Raw genomic sequence first — 25,511 nt, forward strand, 5'->3', positions numbered from 1 at the left:
TGCTGCCCGCTGGAGATCTTGAGAACGCTGTCAGATTGGCGATCAAACCGGTCACCGGTGATCTTGTCGTTAGGCGGACATATTATCCACTGCGCCACTGGGATCTATTTTTCTTTTTTGTTTGGGGGGGGGGTGGAGTGGGGTTGTCTTATTGTATCATCAATTTAATATTTTATATCACATTTTTATTATAACAATACATTATAATTACCTTGAAATCATATTTCCTATTGAAATAACAATGAAACTAGTTGAACACAAATTTTGATAATCACACTTCTGTTAAAGAGTGACAGTGTGTGGTCGCTTAAAAATTGGAGTGAGATTATTTTCCCTAATAAGATCTATAAACAAAGCAAATTAAGCTTACTCAGGTCTATATTTTTACACAAGACTTAAGTGTCCTCTCGTTCTACACCTGTGTAAATTTATTGTGTGTGTGTGTGTGTGTAAATTAATATTACAATGTGCCATGGAATTGAATCGCTTTCTACATGTAATAAAGTCAGTAAACCAATTATTAATTTAATTAGAAAGTGTGGCATCTTTTTGGGAAATTGATCTGATTTTGGGGGGAAAATTGTTACTTTTTGCCTTTGTGAAACAGCCTTTTTTAGCTCATTTATTTTTTGAAAAAAAAAGAACTATTGTCATCACCTTGGCGTCGGCGTCAGGTTAAGTTTTGCGTTTAGGTCCACTTTTCTCATGAAGTACATGTATCAATGCTATTGCATTCAAACTTGGTACACTTACTTACTATCATGAGGGGACTGGGCAGTCAAAGTAAGATAACTCTGGTTTGCATTTTGACAGAATTATGTGCCCTTTTTATACTTAAAAAATTGAAAATTTTGGTTAAGTTTTGTGTTTAGGTCCATTTTATTCCTTAAGTATCTAAGCTATTGCTTTCATACTTGCAACACTTACTAACTATCATAAGGGGACTGTGCAGGCAAAGTTATGTATCTCTGACTGGCTTTTTGACAGAATTATGTGCCCTTTTTATATTAACAAAATTGAAAGTTTTGTTAAGTTTTGTGTTTAGGTCCACTTTTTTCCTAAAGTATCAAAGCTATTGCTTTCATACTTGCAACACTTACTAACTATCGTAAGGGGACTGTGCAGGCAAAGTTATGTAACTCTGACTGGCTTTTTGACAGAATTATGTGCCCTTTTTATATTAACAAAATTGAAAGTTTTGTTAAGTTTTGTGTTTAGGTCCACTTTTTTCCTAAAGTATCAAAGCTATTGCTTTCATACTTGCAACACTTACTAACTATCGTAAGAGGACTGTGCAGGCAAAGTTATGTAACTCTGACTGGCATTTTGACAGAATTATGGGCCCTTTATACTTGAAAAGTTGGTTTAGTTTTGTGTTTTGGCTCACTTTACCCCTAAAGTATCATAGATATTGCTTTTATACTTGGAACACTCGCAAACTTTTATAAGGGGACAGTAAAGGACAAGTTGCATAACTCTGGTTGTCATTTTTACGGAATTATGGCCCTTTTTTTACTTAGTAACTTCGAATATATGGTTACCTTTTGTGTTTAGATCCACTTTACTTCTAAAGTATCAAGGCTATTGCTTTTAAACTTCAAATACTTTCATGCTATCATGAGGGTACTGTACCTGGCAAGTTGAATTTTACCTTGACCTTTGAATGACCTTGACTCTCAAGGTCAAATTATTAAATTTTGCTAAAATTGCCATAACTTCTTTATTTATGATTAGATTCAATTGATACTTTGACAAAACAACTCTTACCTGACATACCACAATCGACTCCACTCAAACCATGGCGTTTGTCCGTCCGAAAACTTTAACATTGGCCATAATTTTCCTTCAAGTTCAAGGACTGGTCATCCTTCAAGGTCAAAGGTAAAAAATAAATTTTTAAAAAATCAAAGCGGCGTTCTCATGAAGCTGCACATGTTGAGTGGTGGAAGTTCAAGGTCAAGGTCATTCTTCAAGGTCAAGGTTATCCTTCAAGGTCAAAGGTAAAATAAATTTAAAAATTTTAAAGCGGCGTTATCGTGAAGCTGCACATTTTGAGTGGTGGAAGTTCAAGGTCAAGGTCATCCTTCAAGGTCAAGGTTATCCTTCAAGGTCAAAGGTAAAAAAAAATATTTAAAAATTCAAAGCGGCGTTATCATGTAGCTGCACATTTTGAGTGGTGGAAGTTCAAGGTCAAGGTCATCCTTCAAGGTAAAAAAAATAATTAAAAAAGATCAAAGCGGCGTGCTCATGAAGCTGCACATTTTAAGTGGTGGAAGATCAAGCTCATTCTTCAAGGTCAAGGTCATCCTTCAAGGTCAAAGGTCAAAAAAAAAATAATTTCAAAGCTGCGTTATCATAAAGCTGCACATTTTGAGTGGTGGAAGGTCAAGGTCATCCTTCAAGGTCAAGTTCATTCTTCAAGGTCAAAGGTAAAAAATAATAATTTCAAAGCGGCGATCTCATAAAGCTGCACATTTTGAGTGGTGGAAGTTCAAGGTCAAGGTCATCCTATAAGGTCAAAGGTAAAAAAAAAACGAACTAATTTATTTCAAAGCAGCGCATTAGGGGGCATTGTGTTTCTGACAAACACATCTCTTGCTTTTTTTCAAACATGGTTAAAGAACACAAATATTTATTTGTATTATTTTATTTTTGAAATACTGTCCAACCATCCCACCCAAGAATCCCCCCCCCCCAAAAAAAATAATTCTTTTTTTTTTGCATTTTTGGAAGATAATGTAATAAATGACCACACCCCTACACTATACACCCCTCTCCACTCCACCCCTCCCTCCTTTGTGATTGAAATTGAGATAGGTCCCTACACCTTTAAAAAGAAAAATTGATAAGCGGTCTGCACCCGCAAGGCGGTGCTCTTGTTTACTTTTTGCCATTGGGAAACAGCCTGTTAGAAAATTCACTGGCACATTTTATAAATAAAACAATTCATTCACTTGTCTGCACATTTTTGCAAGTGAATTTTAAGTTGAGGCAAGTGATTTTAATATACTCCGCCAGCTAGGCAAGTGCTTTTCCCAGTTTGGTAATATTTATTAAACGCTAAAAATTCTGCTTCACCAGTTTAAAGTGTACACAAATTGTACACAAACAAACTGTTTTTACGTTAAGCTAATCATTAATGTCAATTATTTTATGGGCGCATTAGAAAAAATTGTTGTACTTGGCTGCAGGGTATGCTCTAGATAAGTGATTTAATAAAAAAAAAAAAAATTATAATATAGTACATGTATTTATAGAGTGTAAAAGATCCTTGATAGATTGTTCAGTGAATAATTAAATTTAATTTGGAATATTTAAATCAGTCCAGCGATTTGTTTCCTTCTTTATAAAGTACCCATAAAAGGTACTTTCTCAATGGAGGAAAAATACACAATTCCCAAGAGTCAATTTTGGTACAATTTTGGCCGTCTGAAAAATTCCCAAATGGCAATAAATGTAGTCAATTTTGTTCCAAATGTGCCTAATCTGCAAGTGAACAAAGAAAATGAGCACTGAAAGTGAACATGACAAGCCAAAATGCATTTAATGAATATTAAGATTCCATTGCAATTACAGGGTTTTTCGTACTAATCTTTCCCTGATGGTTGGGTATTGGTAATTTCCCAATTGGCAATAGCTGCAGTCAAAGTCAATTAAATTTGTACATAGATGGTAGTTGTGAAGACAAGGGAGTATTTCATGATAAACATACTAGCAAAAATTGTCCAACATCACTTGTCAATGAAGCCTGTGTTGTAATAAAACAGTTTTGATTCATTGTTCTCAAAGTAATGTTTTTTCTATTTAAAAAAAGAATGTGGAGCAGATTTAGCTCTGGGGCAATTTGATTGTCAGGTCTGCTATCCTTGCAGGGTGGGTAATTTTGAAAATAATCTATGTACATGTACCAATATAAGTGTGAGATTTTTGGGTTTTGGTGCCAATTATTTCCTTTGAAGACATTCAATAGTTAAATAGTGACATCATAAGTCAGTTTACTTGCTATTGAAAACCAGTAATCATACAAATGATCACCCAAATATTCAATTAAACTTTGAGTTATTCCCAAACATTTCTGTTGTTTATTTCTAGCTGTTTATTAAGGTATACTTATAACACTGTGACTGGATCAACAGGATCCACAAAACAGGCATATTTTGGTGTTGCAGGTAATTTGGGGAGTTAATCCAAAATGTTTGGTGGTGGAAAATTGTCCTCTTTTGTAGACAGGGTTTTTTTGGGTTGTGGGGGAAGGGGCCTTTAGCCCTAATGTGGGGGAAATTTTACGCGGGATTTTCCACTTTGGGGAAAAATTGTGCGCGTGGCAATTTTGGCGGCGTTCCCCTTTTTGGAGGATATTTGTTTACTTACTCTCTCATTATTACAATACATTTGTACATGTTTGCACTAAATTCATTGTTTTTCTCATAATTTATTACTTTTTGCAAGATTAAATTGAAATAGAATTGAGATATTATAATCATAAGACACATCTTTCTATTAAAAAAAAAAAAATTTATTTTTTTTTTTTTAAAGGGGAATTTTTGGTTCTGAAAGGGGAAAAAACCAGCCTAATTTGGTGGGGGAAGACGCCGATATTCGGCGTCTGTTATATAAGGTAAAAAAACCCTGGTAGATGATATGATAATCAGACTTCTTATATGTTTTTTATTTCTTTCTTTTCAGGATAAAACATTTGGGTTGAAAAATAAAAAGGGTTCCAAGCAACAGAAATTTATCAAGACTGTTACACACCAAGTAAAAAATTCAAATCAGAAAGTTCGGGTAAGTTGAACAATTTTTAAATTGTTTGACATTGTCTTTACATGTATGTCCACTTACAAGAAAAAATGAAAATAAAGTAATCCTCATTCCACTTACAATAAAAAATGAAAATAAAGTCATCCTCATTAATTACTCATAAAAGTAATTTTTTTGTTAATTCAACATAATAAAAAGCAATATTATTCATTTCTTTAACCCTTTTTGAACCATACATTTAACTCCTTATAAATAACTTTTAACAACAAATACAGATTTTAATTGAAAGGTCATTTTGACATGTAATTTTTTAGTTGTCATGCTTTTACTACACAGACAACGAAGAATGTTGACAACAATTTACATGAATCAATGTTGAATATGAAAAGTAAAAGCTTATAAAATAGATAAAAGTGTGTGCAGTTTGCATAAGCTAATCAGGGATGACACTTTTTGCCTTTATTTGATTTTTCACTTCAAACAAACCATTTCATAAAAGCTGAAAGTGTTGCCACTGATTATCTTATGCGCTCAGCGAATTGTAACTCTTCCAGTGCGGGAACCGAATTTTGAAGGCCTTTGCAAACAGTTTGGATCCAGATGAGACACCACAGAACGTGGCGTCTCATCAGGATCCAAACTGTTTGCTATTTGGATAGTATTCTTTGAAAATAATTAAAGAAAATTCTAATTTTAGAAATTGAGCAGACAACATTTTAGCAGACGACAAATTTCCCAGCATGCAAAGGGTTAATCTGGTACACACATGAATCCCAGATATCCAAGAACGTTGCTCTATTGTATCTGTTTAAGATCGATGACCTCAACAAGCCGGTGGATGCTAAGAAGAAAAAAGCTGAAGAGCTGGATGATCTGAACAAACTGTTCAGGCCAGTTCAACAGGCTGTCGGCAAAGGTAGTGTTCAGTGACTCAGACATGTCTCCTGTCTATACTGGGGGACTTATTGTTTTTTTCCCTGTCTGTTTGTTTGTTGGTTTGTTTGCGACAAACTTTAACATTGGCCATAACTTTTGCAATATTGAAGATAGCAACTTGATATTTGGCAAGTATGTGTATCTTATGGAGAGATTTTTTTAGTGGTGAAAGGTCAAGGTCATCCTTCAAGGTCAAAGGTCAAATATATGGGGGGGGCATGGTGTCTCACAAACACATCTTGTTTAACTCTTTACTTCTCGGATGTGCCTTTTGACGCTTTTGTATGGCTTTATTAACCCTTTACCACATGGATACCTATTTTCAAGGGTTTGTAGTCCCTTAGAAAGTTATATTTAATTGAAGACCTTTCTTACTAGATTCAAGTTTTTAAAGCGTCCTCTTCAAACCTTAGGTACTGATGAGCAGCAAACAGCATAAAACCTGAACAGATGGCGAGTTACTCCCAGGCTATTCTGGTTTTATGCTGTTTGCACATATCCATTTTCACTTGTTTCTGAGTGGGAAAGGGTTAAATCTAATGAAATTTAAGACGATTCTTACTATATTCAGGTTTAAAGGCTTCATTTCTTACACTAAGATTCTGGTGAACAGCGAATTTCAGAGCTAAAACAAGCTCAATATATGAAATATAGCAAAAATTGGTTTCCCTATTTGATGGCTTAGAATAACGATGTGCTTAAATTCCCATACGGAAAGGATTTCAAAAGTATCAAATATCACTTTCCTCTGGAATTTGCGTCTTAAATTTTGATACGCACCAAAATATAATAGATACAATTCTGTTTGGCCCAAAGTAAAAGATGCTTGTCTCTTAGTTACATGATTTGACAGTGTGGTGCTTATAGTTATTTTTCATACTTTCTGAACAATAGCCAGTCAATATGCATGGCTGAAGGCTTGTGAATTTATAATGGATTTCCAGTATTCTTTTTGTGCCATAAGGGTTCTTTTATGGCAAAGTGTGTAAAGCCATGGAGATTTTATGGGGTAGGGGATGGGGTAATGGGTACAGGCAGTCTCTGCAATTCAAGTCTTACTTATGAATTTGCTTTGATTTTGTATTATATTAATATGTTGGAAATAAACAACATTTGATGTAAAACTCTTTAAATACTGGCAGTCCATCCTGAGACAGCATGACATGATGCTACCACAAATTGTGTGAAAGATCATAATAAAACTGTACGTGAACAATGACACATTTTATCGATGATAACTCTGCATGATTTGCTTTTAATTCTAGGCGTGGACCCGAAATCAGTTATATGCGCGTTTTTCAAGCAAGGCCAGTGTTCAAAGGGAGAGAAGTGTAAATTCTCTCATGACCTCAACATTCAGCGCAAGGGAGAGAAGCGGAATCTGTATGAGGACGTCAGGGAAGATGATGGTGAGTATAGGAAAACTCAATCTGGGACTGTATTCATCAATTCATTTTTAAACTTTTTTAAAATAGAAAAAATAAATAATATTCTCTTAAATGTAACAAACCAGACCTACTTGTAAGTCAAGCTTAGCATAATTATCAAGACCTACATGTATAATCACAAATCATTTGTTGAGAACAATATGTTAATGATAAGCACCATTTTTAACCTATGTTAAATATGCAACCTCTAAGGTATTTTCATCGAGTCCAAGACTATTCTTTATTATACCCCCATTACCATTGGTAATGGGGGCTATTATAGGAGTCACTTTGTCGATCTGTCTGTCGGTCTGTCCCAAAATTTTATCCGATCTTCACCAAACTTGGTCACAAGTTGATGTCTAGGTCAAGTTTGAATATGGGTCATGCCAAGTAAAAAACTAGGTCACGGGGTCGATTAGTGTGTTTTAAACCAAACGTTTGTCCGGACCATAACCATGTCATTTATCGTTAGATTTTAAAATGACTTGGTACATTTGTTCACCATCATGGGATGGTGTGTCATGTGAAAGAAGTACGTCGATATCTCCAAGGTAAAGGTCCAAGGTAAAGGTCATTCTTGAAGTTCAAAGGTCAAATGTTTGTCCGGGCCATAACTTAGTAATTTATTGTGAGATTTTAAAATCATTTGGCAAATTTGTTCACCATCATTGGACGGTGTGTCGCGCAAAAGAATTACGTCGATATCTCCAAGGTCACACTTTGAGTTCAAACGTCAAAAATGGCCATAAATGAGCTTGTCAGGGCCATAACTATGTCATTCATTGTGAGATTTTAAAATAACTCTGTACATTAATTTTGTTCACAGTCATTGGACGGCGTGTCATACGAAAGAATTCAAGATTTCAAAGGTCAAAATGGCCATAAATGATAATGGCATATTAATTCTTAATAATCACCATAAATTAGCTTCTCTTGTTTTGTGAAGACAGCATGCAAAATATTCTGTGTCAATGCATCATGTGGGGGTATACATCACATCTGTGACAAAGCTCCATTTCTTAAGTGTAAGAATCAATAGGTTGATGAATATCAGCCCTGGATGTTTATGTAACCCTTAACCTCTTGGAATGAGATACGTTTTCCCTGAGAAGAATCAAATTGAATTAAAAACCCTTATTTATTGAAGAAAATTTTAAAGGCTATGTTTCCAACCCTATAATACTGATGAGCAGCAAAAATCATATAACCTGAGCAGACTACGAGTTACTTGCAGGCTTTCAAGTTTTATGCTGTTTGCCTATGACCATTTTCACTTTGCTTCTGAGTGTGAAATGGTTTAGACGCTATGATCTTTGTTAGTATTTCGTTAATAAAATTGGTATATGTGCTGCTTTTGTTATTTAGAGAAAAGTAAATGGTAGCCTAATCATTAAGTTGTAATAATATTTAGAAAATTATTGCCATACATTTAAAGCGATGTCAGTTTCTATCAGTGAAAAGATTTGTTCTTCATCATAAAAAAAATCGTCTATATTGACTTACACAAAAATAAAATGAATTAAGATTAATCAGGGGCAAATAAACAAATAAACACTTATTTTGTTCTTCCATGAATTCCAGATAAGATGGAAAACTGGGATGAACAGAAGTTGGAAGAAGTGGTCAACCAGAAGCACGGCGAGTCAGAGAAAGCAAAGCCCAAAACTTCAATTGTGAGTAATCATTGCATATTTGTGACATAAAAAATTCAATTGTGAGTATTCATTTCATATTTGTGATAAAACTTCAATTGTGAGTATTCATTTCATATTTGTGATAAAACTTCAATTGTGAGTATTCATTGCATATTTGTGACATAAAAAATGCAATTGTGAGTATTCATTCATATTTGTGATGTAAAAACTTCAATTGTGAGTATTCAGTGCATATTTGTGATATAAAAAATTCAATTGTGAGTATTCATTTCATATTTGTGATAAAACTTCAATTGTGAGTATTCATTTCATATTTGTGATAAAACTTCAATTGTGAGTATTCATTGCATATTTGTGACATAAAAAATGCAATTGTGAGTATTCATTCATATTTGTGATGTAAAAACTTCAATTGTGAGTATTCAGTGCATATTTGTGATATAAAAACTTCAATTGTGAGTATTCATTGTATATTTGTGATATCAAAACTTCACTTGTGAGTATTCATTGTATATTTGTGATATCAAAACTTCACTTGTGAGTATTCATTGTATATTTGTGATATCAAAACTTCAAGTGTGAGTATTCATTGAATATTTGTCGTATTAAAAATTCAATTGTGAGTATTCATTGATACTTGTCAGATCAAAAATGCATGCTAAGTACAGCGATTTTATATGCCCTAAATGGGAAAAATTAGTGCCAAAAAAAAAGAAACTGGTAAAATTCGCGTTATGAAGTCTTCAGATTGGGAAATTGGTGTTTTTTATTTGTTGCTAAGAAATTCTTTGAATTTGAAAACTTGAGTGTTGTCAAGTTGTCAATCTTATATTAACTTATGTTTAAGCCATAAAGCAGTATACGGGGTAGGTAAAATTAACAAAATGTTGCATTTTACATGTATATCATATCTTTTTTTTTTTTTTTCGGAAAATTTCATTTGGGATTTCTTTGGACAGCATTTGGGAAATTGTTTAGTATTTTCTCCATTAGGAAAGTGCTGTTTTCCAGTACTTTATAAAGAAGGCAAAAAATTGCTGTAGGAACTTGTATTTTTTATGATAACAACTTTATGCAGAATGAACTTATGTTTGAGTCGTAAACTTGGGATGTTAATGAATGTATGGGTATAGAAAGATCTTTATACTTTGTAAGAATTCAGATATCAAATACTTTAATCCAGATATGAATTTCAACATCCATTCAAATCTCTATCGAAAAAATAAGTTTGAAAATGCTTCAAGATATAAGTTTTCCTCTATAAAGAGGGGCTATGATGCATGTGCGTAAGTGTCATCTCAGATTAGCCTGTGCAGTACGCAAAAGATATTCAGGGTCGACACTTACCGCTTTAACTGGATTTTTGTTAAGAAGAGACTTTCTGTTAAGGAACATACCATTGAATCTGAAAATTATTTCCGTGATAAGCTGATGCCTACTGCGCAGGCTAATCTGGGACAACACTTAACACACATGCATAAAGCCCCGTTCATGCTTTGCGATTTTAGATCTGCAAGTTTTTCCTGGAAGCTGTTGAGATGTGCAAGTACGGTTGGTTCTGGTCATGTCCCAACGGAGGCGACGCCTGCATGTACCGACACGCCCTGCCACCAGGTGGGTTTGGTTACCGTTATGTAATACAGGTCTCAGTCGGGGACAACCAGGCTTAATGCATGTGTGTAAACTGTCGTTCCTGATGCAGTCTGTGCAGTCTGCACGGCTAATCAGGGACAACACTTTCCACCTTGACTTGATTTTTGCCTAGAAGAGACTTTGTTTAACCCTTTGCATGCTCGGAAATTTGTCGTCTGCTAAAATGTTGTCTGCAGAATTTCTAAAATTAGCATTTTCTTCGATTTTTTTCAAAGAATACTATCCGAATAGCAAACAGTTTGGATCCTGATGAGACGCCACGTTCTGTGGCGTCTCATCTGGATCCAAACGGTTTGCAAAGGCCTTCAAAATTCGGTTCCCGCACTGAAAGAGTTAAGACTTTGAGGATTGTTTGCTGTTTTCAGCAGTATTTCAGCCATATCACGGTTGTCAGTTTACTTACACTTTTCACGGGTTAGCAGAGGGCCAGTATTCACCAACCGATTCTTAGACTTAAGAATAAAGAATAGACTTAGAACCAAGAAAAATGTGTTTAGAGTTTGAATATATACAGGCCTCCACTGGTGATAATGTCATTAACAAAATGTTCTATATGAAGAATAATATAGATAGAGATGTTTACTGCAGAGTTTGACTCAATACTAAAGAAATTCTTGAATTTGCTAATTTAAAGAATTTTCTTTATTCTTAGACTTAAGTCTATGAATTGTTTGGTGAATAGGGCCCCAGGTTTACATAATACTTTGTGCACAAACTGTTGTCAGTTACTTACAACTGCCAAAATTATATCCGGTAGAAAAAGAATGGCCGTACAAATGATTTAATGACATATCACCACAATGTGATTTAGCCGTGCTGAGAATCAAACTTGCGATCATTCGATTTGAAGTCCAGTCCAGTTTCTTGGCTATGCCTTATCAAAGGTCTTAGGATGATCTAAAGTTATCACATACATTTTTAGTTCATATCAAAATAAACACATATGATCAATATGTTCTCACAATAAAGGACATTAGAAATGTTGGATGGGGATGAAAAGCATAATTTAAATTTACTAATGTGTAATGTTGATGCTTAGTGAATAAATTTTTATTGCGACTTGAGCATGTGTTACAATTATTAATAAGTCATGCCCATGAGCCCGTGTTCACCAAGCCTTTCTAGGACCTAAGAGTAAAGAATGGACCAAAATACATGCATCAGAGTTTGAATATAGACAAGCTAAAGATGATGCTTATGCTATTAACTCTTTACCACTTAGATAAGTATTTTGACGCATTTGTAGTCCTTAAGAAAGTTACATTTAATTAAATACCTTTCTTACTAAATTCAAGTTTAAAAGGCTTCATTTCCAACCCTTAGATACTGATGAGCAGCAAACAGCATAACACCTGAACATACTTTGAGTTACTCGCAGGCTGTTCTGGTTTTGTGCTGTTTGCAAATGCCATTTTCACTTTGCTTCTGAGTGGGAAAGGGTTAAGACCTATGAATAAAGAATAAACCAGAATAATATGTACATTCATCATAGTTTGCATATAGACAAGCTAAAGATGATGCTAATGTCATTAACATGTTGTTCCAAGCAAAGAATAATGCTATTATAAGTGTTAGCTGCCATGCTAGACAGGACTTTCAATTAGTTTTAAAACATTACAGTTTAAAGAAAATTCTTTGTTTTGAGGTTTAGGTCTAAGAATTGGTTAGTGGAAAGGAATTGCCTTGGGTAAAAGCTTTTGAAAGGAATATATGATATCTAAAGTTACAGAACATTTTATTTTTAATTAAAGATGTAATGGTTTATAAAATCAAGATATTACTTAACTGGAATTGAATGCTTCTCAGTATCTTTTTCCAACACAGATTTTTAATTTGCATGCTGGGAAATTTGTCGTCTGCTAAAATGTCGTCTGCAGAATTTCTAAAATTAGCATTTTTTTCTATTTTTTTCAAAGAATACTATCAGAATAGCAAACAGTTTGGATCCTGATGAGACGCCACGTTTTGTGGCGTCTCATCTGGATCTAAACTGTTTGCAAAGGCCTTTAAAATTCGGGTCCCACACTGAAAGGGGTAATTTGCATAAGGAAAGGCAAACTAAAAACTACTTTTTTAAAAAGTATCACCTTAAATACTTATCAGGAGAGCATATAAATTGTACAGATATTTTGGAATGTGCATGTTGGTGTACAGATAGTATCACTTTTCTTCTTATCAGGTTTTGTGTTAAAGAAAGATCAGAAGAAAGATGAAAAGGACGATAAAATCTCTATAGAAGAGCTCGTGGAAAAAGAGGTATGAAAAGTGAAATCAGTGGAAACCATTTAGCTTTAATCAGGGAAAAAGGGTTAAATGCAAATGTGTGTAAAGTGTCATCCCAGATTAGCATATAGCACAGGCTTATAAGGGATGACACTTTATAGGCCTAAACTGAATTTTCGTTAGGAAGAGACTTCATTTTAAATGAAAAATTCCATTAAACAGAAATGTCGTACCTGATTAGTCTGTGCACAGGCTAACATGGGATGACACTTTAGACGCATGCATTAAGCTCAGTATTCACAGAACAAGGTGGCATAGGTATTTCTTTCTGAGAATGCTATTAATCGCCTATTTTTCCCTCTCTAATCTCAAAACCCCTTAAAATATCAATCAATCGATAATATGATTGTTTAATGTGGAAGATTGTAAGTGAAGCTAGAAATGGATTGCAATTTCCTACATCATTATGCTTTTTTTAATAGCAGAATCAAGTTTGCAAATGTTCACATCCTGAAAATAATGTAGTTTAAAAATATTTAGAACCAGTCCTAATACTGTTTAACATGAATATGTTATTACATAATTGCTAACCAATCTAAGTTAAATATATGATGGAAATTGCAAATTATTAGGATCTGATACCAAAAAATTAGCAAATATTAATAGAAAACAATAGTTTACATGCCATGCTGCAAAGATGGCAGAATATAGCAGTCTGACTGTATGTCTGTACGTCTGACCATGTTATCAAACATCCTATCTCACCCATAACTGGGCTGCATATTGATGGATTTTTTTATATAATTTTGTAGAAATTGCAAACAGGACTATCTACTAACCTCAAATGTCAATGTCACTTTTGGAGGACAAAGGTTAATTTTTTTTCCAAAAAAAGGTCTGTCTCAGCCATAACCAGGGCTTGCACTAAGCGGCGTACGGCCGTATATTACGCCCGATAATTGTTTCCATACGCCGATAAAAAAAACCATGACGTCCACTGTACTTCCTTAAAATTGGTCATACGCCAAAAATAGCAACCCGTGACGTAAGCTGTCGATTAAAATAACACTTCAATCAACACTGCTTTCTGCCGACTTAATGTGTTTTGCACACGTCTCGATCAGTCTAAACTCTGCCTCCTTATATTTGCTACCGCCCACAGGTGATTAGCAAGTTTATTGTGTGTTGTTTTTCTAACGGTTACACAACTTACCCCCCCGCGCGGATCGCAAATTGACCGTGACAAAGCAGTGGCTTAAAATTGGTTGCTTTAACAACACACTCGTGCCTCTGCGCGTGCCATATGTTGTCTAATGATTAGGAGATACTTGCTGGTTTTGGGCAGACGGCACGGTAAAAGAAAGACGGCAAAAATAATTAAAGGAAAACAAAATTGATCAAAGTTTAATTAATTACGTAGAATCACTACCGTATTAGGTCCCGCGAGTTTTCTCAGTCTGTTAATCCACCGATAATTACGAGTAATAAGTTATTACTCGAAACCGAAAATAATATGATCCCTGGTAATAACCATCTTATATAAACTGGAATCACAGTTCATTTTCTATACTAACAAGTCATTTTACTAGTCAGAAACATTCAGAAAACACATTTCCTGGATTAGATATAATTTATCCGAGTAGAATTAAATTGCTACGTCATGACTTTCGACATTGCAAATGGCTGACCTATTGTAACATTCAACCCGCGTTCAGTTCAAAGCTGGCGATTCAAATTACAAGTAATGTTGGTTCAATAATGGAGAAAACATTAAATGGATTTAACAACTATTTGATAAGGTTTGTTAAACCAGAAAACAACAAGGAAAGTTTGGATTATTAAAGTTAAACTGGTAAGGCATGTATTAAGTGTACATATTTCGGACATATATAGTATTCGGATAAACAGTAATTGATATACTAGATGCTCCATCATGACCATTCATTAAGATTGTGTTTTGTTGCAAATGCAGTCATAGGGATGAGGATAATAAAATGAGAATAAATATGTGATGAAAATGTGCAACCGCACATATCTCAAATTACTTAAATGTGTTGAATGACTTAAATGTGTTATGATTACGTAGATTTTAATGAGAATTTATTGTTTTTACAAATGAACATAGTAAAATGATAGAAATAATAAAAGTTTTAAAATTAACATGTTTTGTTTTTTAAGTCGATATTGTTTGCACAAACTTATACCCTGATTTTCCAAACTTCTCCCTATTTTTAAAGCCTAGGGTAGTCTCCGCCTTGTTGTAAGATATATCTAGTTACTTTCACAGATGAACAGTGACCCAAAATGGATGGGAAGAGTTTGTGATCATTTACGCAGTTTACATTCTGTTAACATCAACAATAAAGTTGTTTGGACTTCCAACATTTTTGAGTGGGACTTCCATAAGTAAAGGGCAGGAAGTCAGGACTTCCAAAATTTATTTCTTAGTGCAAGCCCTGGCCATAATTTTTCCATATATTAATTAATTTTAAATGACTTAGAACAACTGTTATATTCAAAGAAGGCAGTTGCACTCTCCGACTGCATGTCTGTGCAAAGCTTCCTGTCTCAACCCTAACATTGTAGTGTATGGATAGATTTTGAAAAAAAAATAGCACATTTCATCCACCACAAGATGTCATGTTGCATGTACGGTAACACTCTCCTCTATAACTGGAAGGTCAAGATCGCATATAGAAGTCAAGTGTCAAAGTTATCCATAAAACAGCTTGAACATTCCTGTTACAGCTTAAACTTTACCATTAATGTATGGAAATATCTAACCACCATCCCAATGTAAACCCCATCCCCGACCTCAAAGTTCACCTTTAGAGGTCAAAGGTAATTTTGACCATAGCCTGGCTTTTTTTATGTCCCCCACCACTATAGTGGGGGACATTTTGCTCTTGCCCTGTCTTTTGGTTGGTTTGTTTGTTTGTTTGCTCCAACTTTAACATTTTGCCATAACTTTTGCAATATTGAAGATAGCAATGTCATATTTGATTTGGCATGCATGTGTATCTCATGGAGCTGCACATTTTGAGTGGTGAAAGGTCAAGGTCATTTAAGGTCAAAGGTTATATATATAGCTTCAAAGTGGCGCAGTAGAGGACATTGTGTTTCTGACAAACACATTTCTTGTTTAAACATAATTTTAGACAAACGTGGAATGTGGGCCTTGTGGATGCATGTCTTGTTGTGCACAAATGTACACTTGTGTTTTTACTGATTACCATATTTAATATACAGGTTACTTTGCAGCACGTTTAAAATAACACTTAGCCAATATAAATTCAATATATCTGACTCAATCAGACGGATATTTTTTATTGTCCTCTACAGGTGAAACCGGAGGGGACTTTGCTCACTGTGTGTCAGTCAGTCAGTTTGTCCGTCACACTTTTCTGGATCCTGCTATAACTTTAAAAGTTCTTAATATATTTTCATGAAACTTGAAATATGGATAGATATCTTTATGGAGTTTATTTATAGGACTTAATTGCTTGTTATCCCCTGCCAAAGGCAGAGGAATATAGAATTTGTGTTGTCCCTCGGTCAGTCTGTCAGTCCGCCGTCAGTCTGTTACAAACTTTAAAGGCCTACATGTATATCTCAGAAACTATGTAAGATATTAACAAGAAACTTCATAGGTGTATAGATTGATATCAATGGAGAGAAGTACAATGAACCATAACCCTACACTTTCATAGTTACGAGTTATTGGCCTTTTTTGTGTGTGTATTACATAACTTTTCAGGACTATATCTCAGATATGAGATTTCAACATGAAACTTCATGGGTGTGTTAATATCAATGAGGAGAAGTGCCATGCTTAGGCACCAAAACCCTACACTTTTTAAGTAAGAGCTATTGTCCTTATTTGGATTTGTATGATGTAACTTTAAAGGCTTTATCTCAGATACAATGCAATATTTCAACATCATGAGTGTATAGATATTAATAAGGGGAATTGCTTTAGAACCATTACCCTACACTTTCTTAAAAAAAGTTATTGCCATTTGTTGTTTTTGTATGATGTAAGTAAACTTTTCAGGGCTATATCCCAGATACGATACAAGATTTCAACATGAAACTTCATGGGCATATAGATATTAATAAGGAGAATTGCAATGCATGAAAACAATGACCCTACACTTTATTATTTTTTATAATTATACCTTATATCAAGGGATATGCACCCATCCATTAAGTAAATTTATTTAGTTCAAGTTATCAATTGAATGTATTTGCTTGTTTATTTAGTAAGTGACACAGGTCTATAAACTTTGGTGTTTTTATAATTTAAAAACTTTAACACTGCATTTTTCCTCAAATTAGGACATGTTTTTATTTGTTAGTTATGCAACCCCCCTGACTTTATTAGGACAAAGACGGTATTTTCCCGTTATTCAGTATCAACTTAGTTTTCATATCATAGGCATGATTTTCATTTCCACTTCAGAGAGCGGCATTAGGATCTAATACAACAAAAGTTACACTGGAATCTTTTTTGAAATGGAAGGATAGGAAGGTAAGCATATAATGCCACCAGTAACAGGAATTCACCAATATTCCAATGGCCATTGCTTAGCTGTGCTATTTCATCAAGGTTATTATTTTCCCATAGATTTGACGTCAGCTGATTTGTTGTTCCATCATAGGCTGTATATACATGAAGTGAAACTTCAGGTGCTTTAGCAGGAGGAAACATAATTTCGAAATATCTCTGGAATACATTTAATACAACTATCAAAATATCATAATGGTAGTTTTAAAAAAGCCCAAACTTCTTATTGTTTAATGTATCATAGTGTATATGTACTTTGTTTAGCCCTTTCCCACTTAGAAGCAAAGTCAGAATGGCTATATTTAAACACCACAACCAGAACAGCCTGTGCCTTACTTGCAGTCTATTCAGGTTTTATGCAGTTTGCTGCTCATCACCTTATGGTTTGAAAAAAAAGCGTTATGTACTTGAATCAAGTTAGAAAGGTATACAATTTAATTTGATTTTCTAAGGGAACAAGTCTAAGTGCGTATCAATATCTGAGTGGTAAAGAGTTAGGTTGTATTTTCACGCATTTGAAGTCCCTTAGAAAGTTTAATTAAATTAAAGACCTTTCTTACTAGATTCAAGTTGTAAAGGTTTCATTTCCAACCCTTAGTTACTGATAAGCAGCAAACAACATAAAACCTTAACAGACTGCGAGTTACTCGCAGGCTGTTCTGGTTTTATGCTGGTTGCCAGAGCCATTTTCACTTGGCTTCTTATGGGGGAAAGGGTAAACTTTCAGCTCATTTAACTTTTTATATTATCATCAGCGGAAAGAGAAGATAAAGATATTGATGAAAGATCAGGATAAGAAGAAGAATGATTTCAAACAAGGGAAAGTGCTGGGAGTAAGTATAAGCCTTTGTTGGAAAAGACAACTCTTTATTATATGTTCTCCAGTGGTTAATAGAGAAATATCAGTGAATTAAAACAGATAATTCACTATTTCAAACGGGTCAAAAACTAGGTGTTGGAGTTGCTTAGTGCGTTTTAAACATTCAGCATGTTGTCCGCTCTTTAATTCAAGTAGTTTTCATCTGATCTTCTCCAAACTTGGTCAGAAGTTGTATCTAGATGATCTTAAGGCGAAGTTCGAACAATGGCCTTGCCGGGTCAAAAACTAGGTCACTGGGTCACTTAGTGCGTTTTTAACATTCAGCATGGTGTCCTCTCTCTTATTAAAGTAGTTTTCATCCGATCTTCACCAAACTGGGTCAGAAGTTTTATCTAGATGATCTGAAGGCCAAGTTCGAACATGGGCCATGCCAGATCAAAAACTAGGTCACAGGGTCACTCTGTACGTTTTACACATTGAGCATGGTGTCCGCTCTCTATTTCAAATAGTTTAAATCCGAACTTCACCACACTTGGTGAGAAGTTGTAACTAGATGATGTGTAGGTCAAGTTCGAACATGGGCAATGCTGGGTCAAAAACTAGGTCACCGGGTGACTAAGTGTGTTTTAAACCTTACCATGTTGTCCGCTCTCTAATTCAAGTAGTTTTTATCCAATCTTCACAAAAATTGGTCAGAAGTTGTATCTTGATAATGTCTAGGGCAAGTTTGAATATGGGTCATGCCGGGTCAAAAACAAGGTCACGGGGTCACTTAGTGCGTTTTAAACATCACAATTTTGTCCGCTCTCTAATTCAAGTAGTTTTTATTCAATCTTCACCAAACTTGGTCAGAAGTTGTATCTAGATGATCCCTAGGACAAGTTTGAACATGGGCCATTCTGGGCCTAAAACTAGGTCACGGGGTCACTTAGTGCGTTTTTTAACATTCAGCATGGTGTCCGCTCTCTAATTCAAGTAGTTTACATCCGATCTTCACCAAACTTGGTCAGAAGTTTTATGGAGATGATCTTAAGGCCAAGATAGAACATGGGCCTTTCTGGGTCAAAAACTAGGTCAAGGGGTCATTTAGTGCGTTTTAAAAATTGAGCATGGTGTCCGCTGTTTTTTGTGAAGACGACATGCAAAATATTATGTGTCAATGCGGCATGTGGGGGTATTCGTTACGTCTGTGACAAAGCTCTAGTTTTCATTGTTTTACCGGAACTATTATTGGATATGTTTGGTTTTCCCATTGTGATCCAAATGAAACATACAAATAAGCTTCCCTTGAACATACATGTAATGACATAGTTGGGGAACCAACAGGGAATAAGATTGACTGTAATGGCAAAAAAAATAATCATTTAAAATCATTTGTATGCATAAAATAACAAGAAAATGTGTTGGATTTGGTGGACTATAAATTTTAATTAACTCGTGATCATAGAAAAATGAAAGAAAATAAATGTGTGCCACTTGTGAAAATATTATTTTCTATGATCATTTAAGAATTAAAATCAATATTCCACCAAATCCAACAAATATCCTCTATTTATTTTGGTGAAATAAGCACAATGGAGTCTGACATGTTTTAACCCAAAGTGTTTGTGAATTGTTTGTTTGTTAATGTTCTCATTAAATGAAACTTATTACATATTTTTATGCCCCCGGTAGGGTGGCATATAGCATTTGAACTGTCCGTCTGTCCGAAAACTTTATTGGCCATAACTTTTGCAATATTGAAGATACATGAACCAACTTGATATTTGGCATGCATGTGAATCTCATGGAGCTGAACATTTTGATTGTTGAAAGGTCAAGGTCATCCTTCAAGACCTTTAACCTATTTATTTCAGCGTTGGAAGTCAAGGGCTTATTGACATGCCCTTGAGTCTGTTTCTCCAGCAGAACCAGTACTTGGTGTCTATAGAGGAGATGTAAAGAACTCTTTCAAAGTGGGGATCAAAACCATAACTTTTTGGTTGCTAGGCAAACACCATGTCCAATACAACATGGCGACTGTTTTTCTTAAAATTTAAAGCTAGGCCATCCCTTTAATTAAAAAGACCTAGTCTCATTTTTTAGCTTGACTATTATATATGAAATATATATAGTGGAGCTATCCTACTCACCCCGGCGTCGCCGTTTCCGTTTCCGTGCAAATGTTAAAGTTTTCGTACTACCCCAATTATTTTCATTGTCCCTTGACATATTGCTTTCATATTTTGCAAACTTGTTTACCATCATGACCCCAACCTATAAACAAGAGCAGACAACTGTATCAAGCATTTTGACAGAATTATGGCCCCTTTTATACTTAGAATATGCATATTGTTGATAAATCTATGTTAAAGTTTGCGTACTACCCCAAATATTTCCTGTGTCCCTTGACATATTCCTTTCATATTTTGCATACTTGTTTACCATCATTACCCCAACATAAAAACAAGAGCAGACAACTGTATCAAGCATTTTGACAGAATAATGGCCCCTTTTATACTTGGAATATGCATATTATTGATAAATCTATGTTAAAGTTTGCATACTACCCCAAATATTTCCTGTGTCCCTTGACATATTGATTTCATATTTTGCATACTTGTTTACCATCATGACCCCGACCTATAAACAAGAGCAGACAACTGTATCAAGCATTTTGACAGAATTATTGCCCCTTGTATACTTAGAATATGCAAATTATTGATAAATCTATGTTAAAGTTTGACAAAACAACACTTACCTGACATACCACATTGCACTCAACTCAAACCATCCACCACGCCCCCCCCCCCAATTTTTTTTTTCTTCATATTTTTGAAAGACTATTATTAAATGATCAAACACCCACATTATACCCCCCCCCCACTCCATGATGGCTTACTTTATACTGTCAAGCACTCCAATAGTCAAGCGCGCTGTCCTCTGACAGCTCTTGTTTCTGTTACTACCCTATGTCTCATAACCTTTTAACCTTAATTTCTGCTTTGTTGACAGATCAGCGGAAGAGAAATGTTTGAGTTCAACCCTGACCTGATTGCTGGGGACGATGAAGAGGCGGGCGACGATGCCTTGCTACGTGAATATGATGATGATGATGACGATGCGGAAGTTGTTGTTAAAGGTAACAGAAGTTTTTTTGCAGTTTAAGTTACGTGTAGTGATCTTAAATTAACACATAGTACATGTATATCCTTTTAATACGCCCGTTTTAAAAAAAGGGACGTATTATAGTTTCACCTTGGCGGGCGTCCACAGCAGTGTCCGCTCTCTAATTTAAATAGTTTTCATCCGATCTTCACCAAACTTGGTCAGAAGTTTATCTAGACAATATCTAGATCAAGTTCGAATATGGGTTATGCAGGGTCAAAAACTAGGTCACAGGGTCACTTAGTGCATTTCAAGCATTTAGCATGGTGTCCGCTCTCTAATTGAAGTAGTTTTTATCCGATCTTCACCTAGCTAGGTCAGAAGTTGTATCTGGACAATATCTAGGTCAAGTTCGAATATGGGTCATGCTGGGTTAAAAACTAGGTCATGGGGTCACTTAGTGCATTTCAAACATTTAGCATAGTGTCCGCTCTGTAATAGTAGTTTTCATCCGATTATCACCATGCTTGGTTAGAAGTTGTATCTAGACAATATATAGGTCAAGTTCGAATATGGGTCATGCAGGGTCAAAAACTAGGTCACAGGGGTCACTTAGTGCATTTCAAGCATTTAGCATGGTGTCTGCTCTCTAAGTGAAGTAGTTTTCATCTGATCTTCACCAAATTTGGTCAGAAGTTGTGTCTAGACAATATCTAGGTCAAGTTTAAATATAGGTCATGCCGAGTCAAAAACTAGATCACGAGGTCACTTAGTGCATTTCAAGCATTTAGCATGGTGTCCGCTCTCTAATTGAAGTAGTTTTCATCTGATCTTCACCAAATTTGGTCAGAAGTTGTGTCTAGATGATATGTAGGTCAAGTTCATATATGGGTCATGGTAAAGTTATCAAGTTGTCCAAAACCTTCAAACGGGCGTATCTTGTGAAAAATTGGCACTCTTGTTTCTATATTTATTTTTATCAAAGCCTGCTGCACCATGGAAGTGATTTTAATTTCTGGAAAGTATGTAGATGTAGCCAACATGACTGGGGTAACTTTTTTGAGGGTAAAACATTATTTATACTTTGGTCATAGACCGCTCTTTTGATTCCAGATGATACAATTTTTAACTAAAGACATACAGCTTTTATGAGCATTTGTAATTGCCTTTTGTCTGTATTGCGTCGTCTGTCATCAGCATTTACCTCGTTAACACTCTAGAGGCCACAGGAATTGTCCCATCTTCATGAAACTTGGTCAGAAGATTTTCCCAATTATAACTGGGTTGATGTTAGGTCAAAAGCTATGTAATTAAGGAAAATTAAAGAAAAATCTAGTTAACACTCTAGAAGTCTCATTGATTGTAAATGACTTTTAATACTTAAAATTCATGAAACTTTACTTCAAATTCATGAAACTTAGTCAGAACATTTGTTCTTATGATATCTCAGCTGCATTTGAAAATAGTTCTGGTTTGTTGAAAAACATGGCTGCTAGGGGGGCAGGGCACTTTTCCTTATATGGCTTTAATAAAACCCTGTTTACCCCTTAGAAATCACATTTTAGTCTGATCTTCATGACATTGGTCAGAGAATCTGTTCTAATGATATCTGAACTGAGTTCGAAAATGGCTTGGGTCTGTTGAAAAACATTGACACGAGAGAGTGGGGCAGTTTTCCTTATATGACAACAGTAAAATTGTCAACCCTCAGAAATCACATTTATTGTATAATCCTCATGAAATTGGTGAGATCAAATTTTATTCTAATCATATTATTACCAAGTTCGAAACTGGTTCTGATTCATTGAACAACATAGTCACCAGTGGGCTATATTGGTATTGTGGTGAAAAATGGTGAAAAAAACAACACTGCAAACATTTTTACTTCAGACATCAACCTGTCCATGTTTGTCCCCACGGAAAGGGATGATACGGGTACAAAGGCAGAGGAAGACAGGTTTGAGAAGGCTCGTAGAGTTCAGGAGTCCAGGATGGCAACTGAACACATGGTGAACGGCAATGAAGTTGGGCATGACGGTATGTCTCCATCAGTGTAATAAAGTCTTTCTCTATACTGTAAAATTATTACTATTAATAGTACATAATTTTTATGCCCACGGTAGGGTGGCATATAGCAGTTGAAATGTCCGTCAGTCTGTCCGTCTGTCCGATCACTTTATCATTGCCCATAACTTTTGCAATATAGAAGACAGCAACTTGATATTTGGCATGCATGTGTATCTCATGGAGATGCACATTTTGAGTGGTGAAAGGTCAAGGTCATCCTTCGAGGTTAAAGGTCAAATATATGGCTTGAAAGCGGCGCAGTAGGGGGCATTGTGATTTTGACAAACACATATCTTGTTTTTTGCTTTCTTAAGTTGACGGATCCATTAATTCAGCACAAAATATTTGGAAAAAGACCGATAGAAATTCCTCATTTTTTGTCACAAATCAGAAATCTACGAAGTTAAGTTTCCATGAAAAGTCTTTTTTTTACTGGAAATTTTATGGCGATAATAAAGTATATTGTTTTTTTCCTGGTCCATCTTTTGTCCTTTCACAATAGTAAAAACTTTCTGAATTGTTATTATACCCTGAAAAACAATTTACTCCATTGACAATTGACTATGTGCATTGCTTTGTTTATAAAAAAAAGTTAAGTTTGTGGAGAAAACTACCCTCACAATTCCCAAGCAATTGAATTGAATAAATGTGGAAACATAAAAGAGTCATCACCATGGAGTGGAGGTGTGCAAGACACTTCCTCCCCATATACCCATACATTCCTAAGTTTGTTTGTGCTGTAACATAGCTGACAAAATGGTGTGGCAGTATTAGTTACATTTGTGACAAAACTGGTAGTTTGTGTTACTTAATAGAATATTTTGTTATAAGAGACCAAGCATAAAAATAAAACAAAAAAATTATTTTGTAATGCTTTGTAATGCTTTAAAGGCAATTAAATATAAGTTTACTATTAAATATAATAACAACATACACATATTACCAGTATTTTATCCATAAAAATGTACACATTTGCTTTTATTGCATTTTGGTTTTGCATAAAAAGGTAAATTCTTCAAAAGGAATGTTAACAGGATTTACAAAAAACATATTTGCTAACTAGAGACTTTCTTTAAACGAAAAATATCATAAAGCAGTCCACACAGGCTAATTTATTAAAAGCAGAAAGTGTTGTCCCTGGTTAGCCTGTGTGGACTGCACAGGCTAATCTGGTACGACACTTTACGCACAAGAATTAAATCCTCTTTTCACAGAGTATGGCCCATTTCATTTATTGTGATTTCTTCATACTACAGGTGATGAAAATAAACTCGACCATGCAGGGGCAATAGGGGCAGAAGGGGGAGGGGAGCCAAATGACACTGACGTTGCTATAGCGATGGCAATGGCCGCAACAAAACATTCGGATGATAACATTGAAATTGATGAGGATTTATTTGATGGGGAAGATCTAGATTTAGTGGAAGAAGACCTGGAAACATTGGATCTGGAGGACTGACGTGCTTGCTTAAAGTGTTCCTGCTTAGATTTTTCATTCACCTTGTTAATTGAATGTGTGAAAGTGGCTCATTTAATGTACTATTGTATATAATCTGCATTGAAGTTTTTGTGGAAGATGTTAGTTTTTTCCCAGAATAAGTTTAAATTGTGGTTCAGGGCTGGATATTATACCGGTAACTTGCAAGAAATGTGTGTCGTTGGTTAAACACTGCTAATTTATTGGTACCTTCAAGTGGAGGAAATAAATTGATTTTAAAGGAATTTGTGAAGTTTGTTTTGAATTGTTTTCTGTTTGTTGTCCAGTAAGCAGTAATAAGTATATATGCACCATCACAGCCCTGAATGTGGCGGTAATACAAAACAAAATCAGGTGTAATAACATTTAAGACACTATTAATGTGCATATATCTTCAGGAATGTTACTTAAACAAGGTGCTCTTTTTAAGTTTAAACCAATTTATTATACCCCCACAAACGGAAGTTAAGGGGGGTACATGGGAGTGAGCTTGTCTGTCGGTCAGTCAGTATTAAGTGTCCGCTCTCTAACTCAAGTTGTTTCCCTCCGATCTCCACTTGGTCGGATGTTGTATCTATATAATGACTAGGTCAAGTTCGAATATGGGTAATGCCAGGTCAAAAACTAGGTCACGGGGTCACTTAGTGCGTTTTAAACATTGAGCACGGTGTCCACTGTTTTTTGTTAAGACAACATGCAAAATATTCTGTGTCAATGCGACATGTGGGGGTATTCTTCACGTCTGTGAAAAAGCTCTAGTTTTAGCTTGATTGCACAGAATGACTAAGGCTTATTTGAAACGCCCTCGAGTCCTGGGACTAAAACCAGTACTTGC

The 25,511-nt window shown here is 35.1% G+C and overlaps 1 protein-coding gene across 1 annotated transcript in view; it reads left to right on the plus strand.

Moving 5' to 3' along the window:
• The window catches only part of LOC127846958 (zinc finger CCCH domain-containing protein 15-like), a 29,550-nt gene extending 4,629 nt beyond the window's left edge, over positions 1 to 24,921 (plus strand). Inside the window, exons 2-12 of the mRNA XM_052378415.1 lie at positions 4,687 to 4,785; positions 5,575 to 5,677; positions 6,963 to 7,106; positions 8,709 to 8,800; positions 10,291 to 10,396; positions 12,615 to 12,691; positions 17,121 to 17,189; positions 17,981 to 18,058; positions 21,040 to 21,166; positions 23,023 to 23,169; positions 24,456 to 24,921. Coding sequence (XP_052234375.1) covers positions 4,687 to 4,785; positions 5,575 to 5,677; positions 6,963 to 7,106; positions 8,709 to 8,800; positions 10,291 to 10,396; positions 12,615 to 12,691; positions 17,121 to 17,189; positions 17,981 to 18,058; positions 21,040 to 21,166; positions 23,023 to 23,169; positions 24,456 to 24,658 — 1,245 coding nt within the window. The 3' untranslated portion in view covers positions 24,659 to 24,921. The remainder of the gene's footprint in view (positions 1 to 4,686; positions 4,786 to 5,574; positions 5,678 to 6,962; positions 7,107 to 8,708; positions 8,801 to 10,290; positions 10,397 to 12,614; positions 12,692 to 17,120; positions 17,190 to 17,980; positions 18,059 to 21,039; positions 21,167 to 23,022; positions 23,170 to 24,455) is intronic.
• Positions 24,922 to 25,511: the final 590 nt, after the last annotated feature.

This window comes from Dreissena polymorpha, chromosome 10 (genome assembly GCF_020536995.1).
Source record: "Dreissena polymorpha isolate Duluth1 chromosome 10, UMN_Dpol_1.0, whole genome shotgun sequence".
Classification (NCBI taxonomy): domain Eukaryota; kingdom Metazoa; phylum Mollusca; class Bivalvia; order Myida; family Dreissenidae; genus Dreissena; species Dreissena polymorpha.